Consider the following 13,788-nt stretch of genomic DNA (forward strand, 5'->3'; position numbering starts at 1 on the left):
AGTTTTTCTTCTTGGGATAAGACTACAGGGCTCATGTGAAGAGAAGGGAAGCAGAGGTAGGCTCTCTCTGTGTGTGGGAGACCCTGCTATATGATGCCCCGTAACTTTTCTGCAGCAATACCTTCTGCAGCCGAGCAGCAGATCAGAGGTTCAACCAGATGGGTCTGATCCATGGGGGATAGAGAGGGACACTGGTGATGTAATTCTGCTGCATAAAGGCAGGCAGTTTGGCTCTTCCCTCTGAAGAGAGAGGATGGTGCCAGCTCATGTGGACACAGTGCGATTTCCCAGCCCTCACTCAGGCAATAAAGATAACATCCAAGCAGCAGCAGCCTGGTTTGGCTGAGAGAGGCAGGCAGCCAGCCACCGAATGAACCAACAAGGTGCTTTTCACATGCAAGAGGACAGAAGCCAGACACTGGTCAGCAACGGGGCTCATTTATTATCTCACAAGAATGAACGACTTACACAGCTGCAGTAATGTCAGCAGAACCAAAGCTTTGCCCAGGGCCTGAGCTCTGACTGCAGGCTCCCTGCTGTGTCGGGTGGCAGTGGGAGGGTTTGTGATGAAGAGGATGGATTTGGGAGATCCCTGAGGTGCAGGGAGTGAATTTGTGACTCTTCCCAGTGGCCTGTGTCCTCCTGATGCCATCATCCCACAAGGCTGGTTTCTGTTCCCTCCTTCTACATGAGCTGCCCTTAAAGTAGGGAAGGGCAAATGCAGCCCCCAAAGTGGCTGTTCTGCGTGGAGGACATACACCCAAGAACCAACAGCCTCTTCCAGGAGTGAGGTCTGAGGGCAGCGAGGAAGGCAGACCCCATTTCCAGTGCGCCTGACCAGGAGCCGGGTGGCTGTAGGCAGGAGTGCCCTTGGTGTGCTGCAGCACGTGAAGGTGGAGGAGGGAGCTCAGCGTTCCCCGGGGCGCCCTGGCCAGGTGCTGCTGAATGATGACAGGCAAGGCACGTACATTTCTCCGGGGAGGTGTTTGGATTTGGCTGCCTTATGGTTCAGAGACCCCTTTTTAGACACTGTGGGCCAGACTGAAAGAGGGGTTGAGCATCCCCAGCTCCTGGTATCATCTGAACATGGGGGTCCTGCCCAGCCCAGGAGGCTCCCAGTGGACGAAGTGGAGCCTCCCAAAACGGAGGCGTTCCAAACCTCAGGTGCACATGTGGATAAGCTGCTTTTAGCCCACTTCCTCTGCTCTTCCAGTCCATGGCATGGGGCAGACACAAGCCATTTCCAAGGGTCTGTGGGACTTGTGGAGGACCCTGGAGGACAAGGCCTGAGGTCCCTATGGGTGGCCACGTCACTGCAGTCGGCCATTTCCATGTGTTTCTGCCACAGAGCAAAGGCTTCTGTTTGCTGAGACGTCTCTGCCTTGAGAAGACATGCTTGGCTTCACAGCAGGCTCCTCCCGGCTTGCGATGCTGTGGGATGATGAGGAAGAGGGTCTCCCTGACCCATCTCCTGAGCTGGTGAGGCTCTCTCCCAGGCAGTCCCTGGCAGGGGAAACACTTGCACAGGGGTTTGTCTCCTCCCGTGGCCAGCCCCAAGTGTCCAGAGCTCAGTCAGAGCCCTTCCAGGCGAGTGGCAGCTGGCAGAGCGGTGCCGGTTGCCCAGGCAGGTATGATGGGGGGTGAGGGTAGGCGGGTTGTACTGGTGCTTTACATGGAGCAGCCTGCTGTCACCTTGCTGGCCACCTGGCGCTGGGGCTGGCCCTCAGTGCGTGGTGTGGGGCTGTTTGGCACAGCTACTCAGAGGATGGTTATAAGTGAGACGTGTAGGGCGGCGTGGGTGGGGAGGGGAAGAAGGCTATCCGGAGGCTGCTGCTGGCTGGATCTCGGCTCTCTGAAGGAATCAGCACCTCACTGTCACTGAGGCAGGGACAATGCTCAGAGAAGCCCCTCTCCTTCCCCCTGGTGCCCACTCTTTGCTGGTAGGGGACAAGTGTCATGGACGGGAAGCTGTAGCTGTCGAGGATGGGGTGCACTCCCAGGGCATCCGGTGTCTCTAATATGTGGTCAATGTCGGAGAAGCTCACCAGAGCCTGTGTGGAGTCATAGGAGCTTTTCTCCATGTCATCGACCCCACAGGACTGGGGGTAGCTCCCCTTGTTCTGACCCTTCTGCCTCAACAGGCGGAGGTCATCTCTGAAGTGGGGGTTGAAAAACAGGTAGAGCAAAGGGTTCAGACAGGCGGGCAGGGGTAGGACCACAAGGAGGACAGATTTGATGACCTCTGGGGTGATGAGAAAGAGGTTGAGTGTGGAGGAGAAGGTGAGGAAGGCCACTGGGCAGTAGAGGAGGCAGTTGGTGAAGATCAGCCAGGCCACGTGCTTGACCATGGCACAGTCCCAGATGGCACTGAACTCCCCCTTGAGCAGGCTGCAGTACAGTCGGATGTAGGTGCCTGTGATTGTCAAGAAGCAGAGCATGTTTGTCATCACCAAGGCCACAGTGAAGCCCAAGGTGGCAGGTTTCCCATCCGGGATGGGATACGGGAGGCAGAGAGGGGATGCTCCATATTCCCCAATGGAGAAGAGAGGCAGAACGGCAGCCACAGAGGACAGCAACAGGCAGCAACAGGCAGCCGCCTTGACCTTGCCTAAGGAGTGTGACTTTCCGTAGCCCCGCACACAGGAGACTGAAATGCTGCACTGCACGGCAGCCAACGTCAGCAGAAAGATGGCAGCCTCGGAGGCAAACACCGACAGGAATCCCGTCACCCTGCAGCCTGCACCGGTCTCCCATCTGGCACCATATTTGGCAAACTGGCCGTAGGTCAGGGCGTCGACAAGAGCCAGCATACTGCAGTAAACGCCGGTCAGCATGTTGGCTCCAGCTATGGAGCCGATGATGAACTTTACTGGAGAGAGGTAGCTGGGAGAGGCAAAGACAGCCAAAATGACCAGCCCATTGCAGAGCACTGAGACCAGAACGATGACCCAGACTCCCAGGCGAATGATCCAGCTATCAAACAATTGATCACAGGGCTTGAAGGGACCTGGAAGAAAACAAACCCCAAAGTTAAACCCAGAATATACTGCTCTGCTCTAGTGGTGCTGCTCAGAGCAGCAGCCAGGTGCCAGCCCTCTCCTGACCCCACCAGCCCCTTGCATATTGATTGCTGACATCTGGAAAGGTGCATACAACATTGTCCACCCTCTTCTGCGGCAGGGTGGCAGCAGTGCTGCCTCTTGGCTCTGTCTCTGCTCCCCTGTCCCCACACTGGGGTGCCACTGGCATGCCGACCCGGATGTCCTCTCAGGTCTTGTCCAGGGCAGAAACAAAGTGCAGGGAGAGGTCATATGCCAAATGGCAAACTTATCAGAGCTCCTAAACTGTAAAAAGGTCAGGGCCTGGCATTGCCACCCCGCGACCGTATGCCTGGTGAAACCTGTTTGCTCTCATGTTCCACCTGGCCTTTGCTGTTCAACAGGGCAGAGTCTGGGCTCCAGGTGGGCCTTTGTCCAAAGGAACTCATGACCATGATGGCCCAGATTTCTGCCTGTCTCCAGACCCTCTAACACGCCTGGTGTCAGCCTGGCATTTGGGCCACTCTGCAATTAGCTGTTCCTTCTCACGTACCCCCTGGGATCTTGGAGTCGGTGGCGTGGAGACGTGCAAGAGACGGCAGGATCCATCCAGCTCTGACACTGCCAACCTCTGCTCTTACACTCAAGACCTTGGCTAAGTTGTCTCTTATTGTTTCTGCATGAATGACCTCTGCATGGAGGGGATGGCCAAGATGAAATGAAGTGTTAGAGCAGGAAGGAGAGACAGCAGGCGGGGAGGAAGAGAGGGAGGGAGCCGGGGTGGCAGGGAAGGGATAGAGGGGCCTGGGCAAGGAGAACGTGGGAGGATGTCAGGAGAAAGAATGGTGAAGGATGGACATGAGGTGAGAAGGGAAGGTTATGGAGGGGTAAAAAGGGGACTGGTGGTGGATGCTGTTGCCAAAGAAAAGAGAAGAGAGGGGGGGAGAGACAGTGCAATGAGGGAGACTTGCCTCTGGGAGGGGTTCAGATGTTACAGTGAGGGGCTCAGGATGGGAGCTCAGCAAAACCAGAAACAGGATGGGCCAAGTTTTAGGTGGTAGAGAGCAAAAGAAATTAGAGGAACCTGAGAAATCTTGTTCAGCTCAAAGGGGGTGGTGGTCTTTGGTGGGCTTTCCTCAGAGAGCCAGCAGCTCTGTGCCCAGGCAGCAGGACAAGTCCTCTGCTAAAATCTTGTTCCTTCTTGTCTCTTTTGCAACAAAATCAGTGGGAAAAGTGGTGAAAACTCCATCCCTGTCAGTGTCCTGGATGGAGCCAGCCCTCTCCAGCCTCCAGCTGTGGTTCTGTGACACCACTGAGCTGTGAACAGGGACAAAATCAGAAGGCAGCTTCCTCGTGTCCCAGCCAGCCTGTGCCCACCCGCATGTTTTTGATGGACATAAGGAGAAAGTGGCTGGGTGCAGTCCAGCACCTCCCTTCTCTCCCTCTCCCAGGAAACAGAGTAAAGTAGTCTGTAGTGCTGCAGGTATGATCAGAGGATCAAGGACAAGGTCTTGTCATGCAATATTTTGGGCTGGCTGAGACAAAGCAAAGTCCAAGTCTTGCAAGGGAACAGGAACTTCTTGAGAGGCAGAGTTTGACTGCGGGCAGGTTGGTGGATGGAGGAGCTGGTGATGCTGGGACTCCTGGTCAGGGTTACCATGACTTTGTCCTTTCCTCATAGGAGAGCAGCTACATCCTTGTGGGAGAAGGAAGCTCCTCCCTTGTCCCCATTTTGGCCAAAGCCCAACCATTCAGGCTTCTGATCTACACGTCTGCAAGACATTACAAGGAAGGGTCGTGGGATCCGGGGGATTTAGAGAAGCTCAAAGGATCCCAGCTGTGTTCAAAGGGTTTCCCTGGATGCTCACCGGGGCTTGGTGTGCACTGAATAGTGGGGTGCAGCTTTGATTCCTCAAGGTCCAGCTGGAGGTCATCCGCATCTAGGTCATCTGGGGAGAAAACAATGAGAAGTGATGCTCAGAGAAGAACGAGCAGGGCCATTGAGGCTAGCTGGGCCAGAAGCTTGTCCCACTGCCTGTCCTCAACACAGACCTTCCCAGCCAGTTTTCCTAGCCCACAAGTTCAAAGTAGTTGCTGGTGTCCAGTTTGTCCCCTGCAGTTACTGCTGTAGAAGGAGAAGGTCTTGTAAATGTTGGTGGGATGCAATGTGGCCAACCTCTCAGTTTTTAGGTTACTCCCAACATTTGAGTGTAAGAGCCCCAGATCCCAGAGTTGTGTGACTGCAGATCCCTCCTCCCAGCATGTTTTATTAAAAATAAAGAAATACTCTAGCCTATGTGGTTACAGAAAACAAAGGCTTCAAATGCATCTTCTAAATGGAAGCTTTCTGGGCTGGCCTTGTCCAATGTTAGTTCATCAACAAGCACTTTGGAGCTTTGTTCAAAGACACCCGTTAGCCTCTACTTGTAGCACAAAGTCTTCGTCAGCAACCACCACCACCACCAAATGGCTCAGAAGCCAAAAGACAACAGAACCCAACATGTCTTGCTTTATTTTATGTCACAGAATCACAGAATCACAGAATCACAGAATGTTAGAGATTGGAAGGGACCTCGAAAGATCATCTAGTCCAATCCCCCTGCCGGAGCAGGACACCTAGATCAGATCACACAAGAACGCATCCAGGCGGGCTTTGAATGTCTCCAGAGAAGGAGACTCCACAACCTCTCTGGGCAGCCTGTTCCAGTGCTCTGTCACCCTCACTGTAAAGAAGTTTTTCCTCATACTCAAGCGGAACCTCCTATGTTCCAGCTTGAACCCATTGCCCCTTGTCCTATCACTAGATGTCACAGAGAAGAGCCTGGCTCCATCCTCCTGACACTCACCCTTCACGTATTTATAAACATTAATTAGGTCACCCCTCAGTCTCCTCTTTTCCAGGCTAAAGAGACCCAGCTCCCTCAGCCTTTCCTCATAAGGGAGATGCTCCATTCCCTTAATCATCTTTGTGGCTCTGCGCTGGACTCTCTCCAGCAGTTCCCTGTCCTATGATTTCTTGGGACTGTGGTGCCTTGTTTTTTTAACCCTGCAGAGTTCCCAGTCCTGGACTTGCTTAAAGACAGACTGATTGGTCATGCCTGCAGACTTGGATCTGTGGGGGTTATACAACTGCGCTGCCCTCAGAACCCAGCCTGCTGGGCCAGCATCTCCATCACCCCGGCAGCTGCACCCTGAGCCAGGCTTGGGCTCTCCGAGTGCCGGGCAGAGACTCTCTGGCTGAAGGAGAAGCTGTTGGAAGAGAAAAGGCCTCAGTGGTGTTTTCGATGGCCTGTAGGTGTAGGTCATCACCGAGGAGAATGGCATCCTCTTAATCTAATCCAAGACATGCTGTTCTGCTTTGTTCCTTGTTCCTCTTCTCAAACTACTGCTGACTGACAGCACTGGGACACAGCCAGGACAGCTCCTGTCCCACTGCATCGTCCCCACCCATGGCACCAGCACGGCCTTCTGCTCCCAGTGGAGATCACTGGAGGGTTTTCTGCGAGCAGGAGGAAGGGGAAATAATGTGTTTTGTGCTTGCTGCAGCCTGATTGATAGCCAGGGAGCTGGATCTGTGGCTGCGGGATGAACTCTCCCTTGGGTGATATGGATGGATGCTGGTGCTCAGGTGTACAGCCGGCAGCTCAGACACTGGCCAGGAAGGCAGGTTCCCGCAGAGCTGAATATATGGCTAACCTAAGTGGGATTTAGTTGCCTAATCTGCTTAGCAACGGTGCCTCTCATGAGGTCTGCACCCTGCCTCTGTTTGAAAATATGACTAGGATTATTTGATTAAAGAATGATGACAAATAACACGCTATCTTTAGTGCTTCCTGACAAGCACTGTGGCTTTCTCAGCTTCAGTGAGCTTTGGAAAAAAATGTCATTTTAAAAATCTGTCTATATAAGAGTTGAAATATTACTGCTGCTTTGGAGTCTGGCAAGAAAAAACTCACAGTGGGATGGAAAAATATTTCCTCCTTGTATTTTATAGTCTTAAAAATCTCCAGTGTCTTTTCCATCCACAGTGTGGAAGCTGTGATGTGCAGTCACAATACCTAAATCAATGCCGAGGCTTTCACTTTCTGTGGCCCCCTGCCACCCAGCCCATGGTAATGTTAAACCTGCCCCCATCCCCTTTCTCTTCAGAGGGCCAGGATGCACAAAGGATGGTTTTAAGCATATGTTAAACATTTCCATGAAGTGAAGGAGCGATCTTTTGTTTTCCCTGGACTCCTGAGTTATCTGTGAATTGCAAAGCAATCCTTGGCCAGCACAGCAGGATTCAAAGCAGAAAATGTACCTCTCTGCTGGAAATCAGTACTAGTGCCAGCCTGGGAACCGTAGAGAAAAGAAAATGGCTGTTGTGTTCTAGCAAGGCAGACTGCATTGTTTTTGAAGTAGCCCTTATTTATGGGGATTTTGCTAAGGCGCCTCCACTTTGTGAGGCCTTATGGAAAAAAAACACTTTGCTGGTTGTGCTCTTTCCATGGAAAATGGGTCTCAGCTTTACCAACACCAAAGTGGGAAGAAGAGGAGGAGAATTGCTGGAAAAGGGGTACCACAAAAAACACTGGGATGGATGCTTCTTCCCTTTTTGTCTGCCTTAGCCAGGGGATTTGCAGATAATTGTTCTCTTCCTCAGCGTTAGGGCATGGGTGGCTGCAAGGGGCTAAGACAGGTGCTTTTTGGAGTAGCCTTCTTGAATGACAGGGAAGCGGGAAAAGTGAAGCTCAAAGGACTCTCTGGGGCTTGCTGGATGGTTGCAAAAGTTAATTAGTCAGCTTTACAAGCTAGTGGAAGCGCTGGACTGGGTAAAGCAGTGTCCTGTTGTCAAGGATAACCATACAAGTGTGTTCTCTTCTTGCTTTCTATAGCTTTTTTCCGTTATTGTGAACATATGCTTGTAAGTAAATACATCCCTTTCTATCCTCAAACCAGTGGTCCCGAATGGGAGGTGCTGGGACTGTGATGGAAGTGCCCTGTGGCAATGGCAGTACTTGCACTTTGCCTGTCCTCCCTCTGCAGCCAGTTTCGGGATGGTGGCAGGAACGAGCTGCCGGGCACTGCTGGGTGGATGTCCTGTCAAACAAGCCCCTGAGCAATCTTTGGGCTGCTGCCCAGCCACACAGGGCAGCCTTGAAGCAGAGGGTATCTGCTAAATGCTGCCAATTATAGTCCAAAGAAGAATATCCCAAGCACGAAAAATTTTGGAAATGGGACCTTTAGTATCTGTCGTGACAAGGTGACAGAGTGATGAGACATGTACTAACCACACTCCTTTGGGCCTTGAGTGGCCATTACTCGCATGTGAACGGACACACCTGGGTGGTGTCTGGGATGTTCCCAGGCATCCAGGGTCCAGGGAGGATGGGAAAGAGCTGAGCTGGCCCCAGGGTTCGTGGCAACACATGCACTCTGTGGCTGGAGCCCAACGGTCTCTTGGGTGCTGGGCTCGGCTGAGGGATGGGTGCTGGATGTGGGAGCAGGACATGCTGCCTGGCTTCTGGAGCAGGGCTGTGCCACCAGGGACCCATTTCTCGCCCCCACGTGGCTGCCTGGGACAGGTCGCCTTGCACCACCCCGTTGTGAGGATCTGCGGAGTTGTTTGTGAAGGGCTTCGAAGTCCCTTGCTGGAAGCACTGCGCAAGGCTGAGAGGACATGACTGTCTGGAAGCGTGCCCCATCCCTCTCACAAGTTCTCCCACAGCATCCAAGTGCCTTGGTGAGCCTGGCTGTATGCTGCCAGGACAGAGCCCTGAGTTCTTTTCTACTAACGAGACCACTTTATCTCTTGCATAGAAGGAATGTTTGGGAGGTTTTTTCCTCTTTAATGAGGAAGTGTTACAAGATTCTTATAACCAGCTAAATACCACTGGTGGCCATCAGAAAGGAAGCACTGGGAACAGAAATAAAGTGACAATTAATTAAGTAAAATAGCAATATCACAAATCCCTCATTGTCAAGAGTAGATCAGGCATTTCTGAATGGTAAGGAGAGTCATCTGCAAAAGCTGCACATAGCAAGGAAGGATGTTCTTGTGCATTTCATATTTGCACCTCTGTGGTTTGATATTTCAAGACAAACCCAGTGCTTTAACATCTGAAAATGTGAGCCTTTACGAGCTGCTAATAGTCTCATCTGGCACATCTTAGAATCAGTCAGCATTCCCCTCTGTCCGAATATCTCATGAACACACATAGAATCTACGAGGCTGAGGCTAGAGGCCTGGGAGCCTGTGGTAGGTATTGGTCTGCCGACAGAACCAGGAGAAAGTATCCTTTGAGACATCAAATGCTTTGTGCCCAGCAAGAGCAGGTCTGTAAGCAGTACTATGGGCCCTGGCTGCATACTGGGTCTTGTCACAGATGCTGTAATTTGCTGGGCAAACAGCCCGACTATCTGCACAAGGACTGGTGAAGCATGGGCTGCATTAATGATGGAAAAACTGACCCAGCTGAGAAGAAATTCCTGCAGCAATGACCGTAACATATGGCTCCTCTGTACTGTCTGCCCAGTGTAACCACCAAGTCTACCATGCTTCCAGGAGCCACACCATGCCGGTAGGGATCACACTTGCTAGCCTCTGGCCAAACTTTTTACATTGCTAAAGCTTATTCTTAGTCTGTGAAGGATCGGGGCAAGGCAGATGGCAGGAGCAGAGATGCAGGGCTGGTGACTCACTCGCTGGCTGTGTCATAAAGTGTCTGGGTCATCCTGCCTCCCATCACTGCTGTAACACAGAGAGTCCAACAGCTCTGGGTCAACATCTGTCTCTAGATCTAGTCCTGCCTGCTTAGGATGCCGGAGGAGACTCTGCAGAGCCCCTGGCTGTGGCTGGGCACACAGTGCTCCGGGGAGCAGGTGAGACAAGTGCTTCCTGGGGCCTCAGCCCTCTCCCCATCTCCTCCAGGCACGCAGCATGATGTGGTTTTGCCTACAGGGTGTTTCAGACCTCAGAAGTGCATGTGGCCTCTGTATTTACACAAACATATACACAAAGGCAGCATCCAAGCTGTGTCCTGAAATGCTATTTCCACTCTCCAGCAGTTACAGAGGAAGCAAAGGGGCTCATGCTTTTCTTCACATTATTCTGAGATTCCCTTGCAAAGGGATCACCCAGCTTTCTGCCTGGAGCTGCCATTGTGCTGTGAGTCTGCGTGCAGGAGGTGTGCTTTGCACGCGCCTCTGCTGGCCTTGTGCAGCAGATCTCATGGAAGTCTATGCAGAAGTGCATTTTGGAGCACAGAATAAATTGACTCTTGCACAGAAAGCGCTGCTCATCTTTAACTGTGGAACCACTTCTGCCCTGCAGAGGCTAGCCCCTGTGCTGAGCTCATTGTATTCCCCAAACGTGTCCTTTTGTTCATACCTAACCCTGACCTTTGCCTAGTGTCAGGGTACATGCACAGAAGTAGCACAGACACAGGTCTCTTTGCCTCCAGCCAGCTGCACATTCCAGTTCTTTGAGTTCATTCTCTTATTCAGATTAATCCTAGGGTCTGTATGCTGTAGCAACAAAGACTGATGTCCTGCCAGAGGCTCCGTGCTGCCCAGAAGTCTCATGACCAAGCCCAGAAGCTGTCCTGTACAACGTCAGCCACCTTGCTTAGGGGGCTTGAGTACCCTCCCTCTGTAGTCAGCAAGGCGAAGTTAGAAAATTTGTCCATGCTGTTGAGGACTGCCAGATCTTTCTGTTAGATTCTGGAGGTTTGGATGCACCAGATCAGCTCTTTCTCCACGCAATGACACTAATCGAAGCCCATTCAGAGCAACTGCCCCCCGGAGCTGGGGAAGGACCAGTCTGCCTTCTCCAAGGCACGTGTCGCTCCATGGCTGGCAGGGGGACTGCTCCTGCAAATGTGGGCTCGCATCCTAGCTCACAGCTCTGTCCATGGATTGATCACCGTTCAGCCCAGTTTACTTACAGTGATTATCAGCATGACCTGGAAACAATTCCATGGTCCTCTTGTGGGGATCCTCCTCCTCAGGGCTCAAGTCTTCTGCCTCCCACTGGTTGGACATCTTGAAGAAGCTGCTGCAGCTTCCGTAGGCGCAGCACTGGTAGGCGTAAGGTACCTCGAGGACTCTGCAGAGGGGGAAAGCAGAACTTTTAGGTGCGTCACCTCCGTGACCTGACTCACCATTGCTTTACACTTTTTCCTTAATTTCCACATGTGACAAAAGCCAGTCTATCAGGTGATGGTTACACTGGAGCAGGACTTTGCTCTGATGAGGGACTCCGTGTAGCACTGAGTGTGGACCCAACTCACCCCACAGTGTCTCTGCACTTCCCCACTTTTGGTGCTTGAGACACTGTCAATAGGATGTTGTCAAACACCAGGTTTGGAAATTGCACTAAAGTTGCTGGATAATTCCTAAAAAGATTTCTGCAATTCTTCCTAGACTGAATTAGCCTCTTTTTCCCATGGCTCTGACAATATGCCATGAGCACGTGGAGTCTTCAGTTTTTACCCCAAGGTCATTTTTTGCTGGGCATCCTTTCTTTGTTCAAGGTGAGAAGCTTCCTGAGAGCTTGAGCAAGTGCAAGGTGCCCCTTGCTTGTTGCTGAACGTCAGAGAAGCACCTCCAAACTCCAGCTGCACGAGTGTGGCTCACCCCTGCCAGCTCAGGCAGGGATGTCTCAGGTCTCTCAAGTGTACCAAGTTATTTTAATATGTCGGATTTCTACTTGTAAGTACAATTGTTAGTTGTTAATTATAGCATGTATTACAAGGTTAATTAAGCAGCAGCTGAACATCATCTGGATGAAATACCAGGCTATCAGTCAGCAGCTGCATTTTCTTCAAAGACAGCAAACTCTTGCTTCTTTGCTGGGAGTCAGGAAGACTGCTGATGAAGGCAGAGGAACCTCAGGTTTTCCAGACAATTAAGGTCTTCTGACAAGATCAGTAAATATGGTGAAACTCTATATTCTAAAAATATGCTTTTGTTTTAAGTTCCCAAACATTTCTGGCTGAGCCTTGGGAGGCTATGGAAACTCTGTATACAAGCTTGCTTCCTGTTATAAGTTCCAAATTAAACCCTATTATTGAAAGGTGGTAGGGAGGTACAGATACTCCCAGGATGGCTAAGAACTGTTCTCAGATGACTCCTCCAAGCTTATGCCCCCTAGGCTACTTAGTGGCAGTACCCCCAAATTTAGGAAATGTTAATGGGTCCATCCCTTGGCATGGTTCAATGAACTGCTCCTGCCGATCCAGTCTCTCTGGTATAAATCCAAACCAGCTCCACAGATATCAGTGGAATTAGAGGACGAACACCCCTGGAAATGCTGAACTTGACCTGCTCTGCACAAGGGCCTGCCATCTTGGCTCTGAAAAGCCCTCCAGAAACTTTTAGGATCCCTTGCCATTTGGAAATGAGTCACGCAGAAGATCCCAGCTATGATGAGTCAAAAAAGTCAGAAAAGAAAGTCCTACAGGCACCACTGCTGAGGCAGACCGAAGCGAGAGCTCCACACTTTTTATCAGACCTGAGCTATTAAGCCTAATCTTGGTGCAATGGCCTGTGACCCCAGCAGTGGGTGTCTAAATCTGAGACGCTCCAGCCTTGGGAACCTGTACTGGATAAGTAGGAGCACCAGCTCATGCATCCTTGGCTCCAAGCCAAAGCAAAAGAGACCCAAGCAAAAGATGGCTTTACTTCAGGGGAATTTGAGTCATCTGGACCATGGACCCCTCAGCCTGAGGGCGGGTGCCATGCTGGAGACCCACCACTGAGGGAGGGTTTGGAGAGCCAGAGCCTGCAGTGCAGCACTGTGCTCTGAGCCTTTTGCAGCCTCATCTTGCTCAGTTTGACCCCTTCAGGCTCCTCATTAATCCATAGCAGACAAGACATGGCCACACAAACAGAGTTTACTGAAGGAAAGCTGGATGTCATTAGCTAGGACTGGCTTCTGGGAATGTTTTCCATTGAGAGGAGCCCTGAGCTGGGCCCGCTCCATGCTTTCCACTTGTGTGTGTGTTTGGGGTGGGGGCGGTGCGCTGGGCGTGCATCACCGCTCTCCCACGGAAGACTTTAAAAGATGAGGCGTGTTAGCAGCAGATGAAGCTTCCTCAACCTAATGGCCTGAAAGGATGGAGGAAAGCATGAGATAAACAAGGGAAGCAGGAGGCTGATTGCTGTAAGCAAATACAGGCTGTGCTGAGCACCGGGAGTGGGAGAGCTGACACCACCAGTACCTCATGTTGGGGAAGCTCTCCTTGGTGAAGGGCTCAGAGAGATCCGGGTTGCCTTGGAGCTTCAGATGGGTCAGTCCACCCAAGCCGTCCAGAGGCAGCGTGACCAGCTGGTTATCAGTCAAGTCCCTGATGAAGGGAAAGCAGAAAGGGAGACGGTGGTAAGGGTTTTTGCTGCCGGTGCTATCGCAGACAAGCAGAGGCTTGGGGAGCGATGCTGCCTGCCTTGCCTGATCCCTCAAATGGGATGCTGAAATGTGGCTGGGTGCTGCACGGGGACCAGGATCCTCTGGAGATAAACAGATTGATACTGCGATCTCTGGGCAAAGTGAGGGGCAGGGGTTAATGCTCAACGCTGTAAGCTCTGGGTGGTATCTACCTCCCTGTGTAGATATGTGCCCCTCGCATCTCTTCCCCCGCCCCTCCCCCGTAACGGATCAGGTATGACAGCAGCTCCCACCCCATAAAGTACGCAGGAGTCTTAGCAGGGGGGCTGAGGACTGGGGAGCCCTCCAGAGCCAGCAAAGATGGTCTGCAGTGCCTCCTGC

General features: G+C 51.9%; 1 protein-coding gene across 1 annotated transcript in view; it reads right to left on the reverse strand.

Moving 5' to 3' along the window:
* Positions 1-1,769: 1,769 nt before the first annotated feature.
* Positions 1,770-13,788, reverse strand: part of LGR6 (leucine-rich repeat containing G protein-coupled receptor 6) — a 69,703-nt gene continuing 57,684 nt past the window's right edge. Inside the window, exons 12-15 of the mRNA XM_010085659.1 lie at positions 13,244-13,369; positions 10,967-11,127; positions 4,907-4,987; positions 1,770-3,007 (exon numbers count right to left, since the gene is read on the reverse strand). Coding sequence (XP_010083961.1) covers positions 1,770-3,007; positions 4,907-4,987; positions 10,967-11,127; positions 13,244-13,369 — 1,606 coding nt within the window. The remainder of the gene's footprint in view (positions 3,008-4,906; positions 4,988-10,966; positions 11,128-13,243; positions 13,370-13,788) is intronic.

Source organism: Pterocles gutturalis, unplaced genomic scaffold, assembly GCF_000699245.1.
Source record: "Pterocles gutturalis isolate BGI_N339 unplaced genomic scaffold, ASM69924v1 scaffold17540, whole genome shotgun sequence".
NCBI classification, from domain to species: domain Eukaryota; kingdom Metazoa; phylum Chordata; class Aves; order Pterocliformes; family Pteroclidae; genus Pterocles; species Pterocles gutturalis.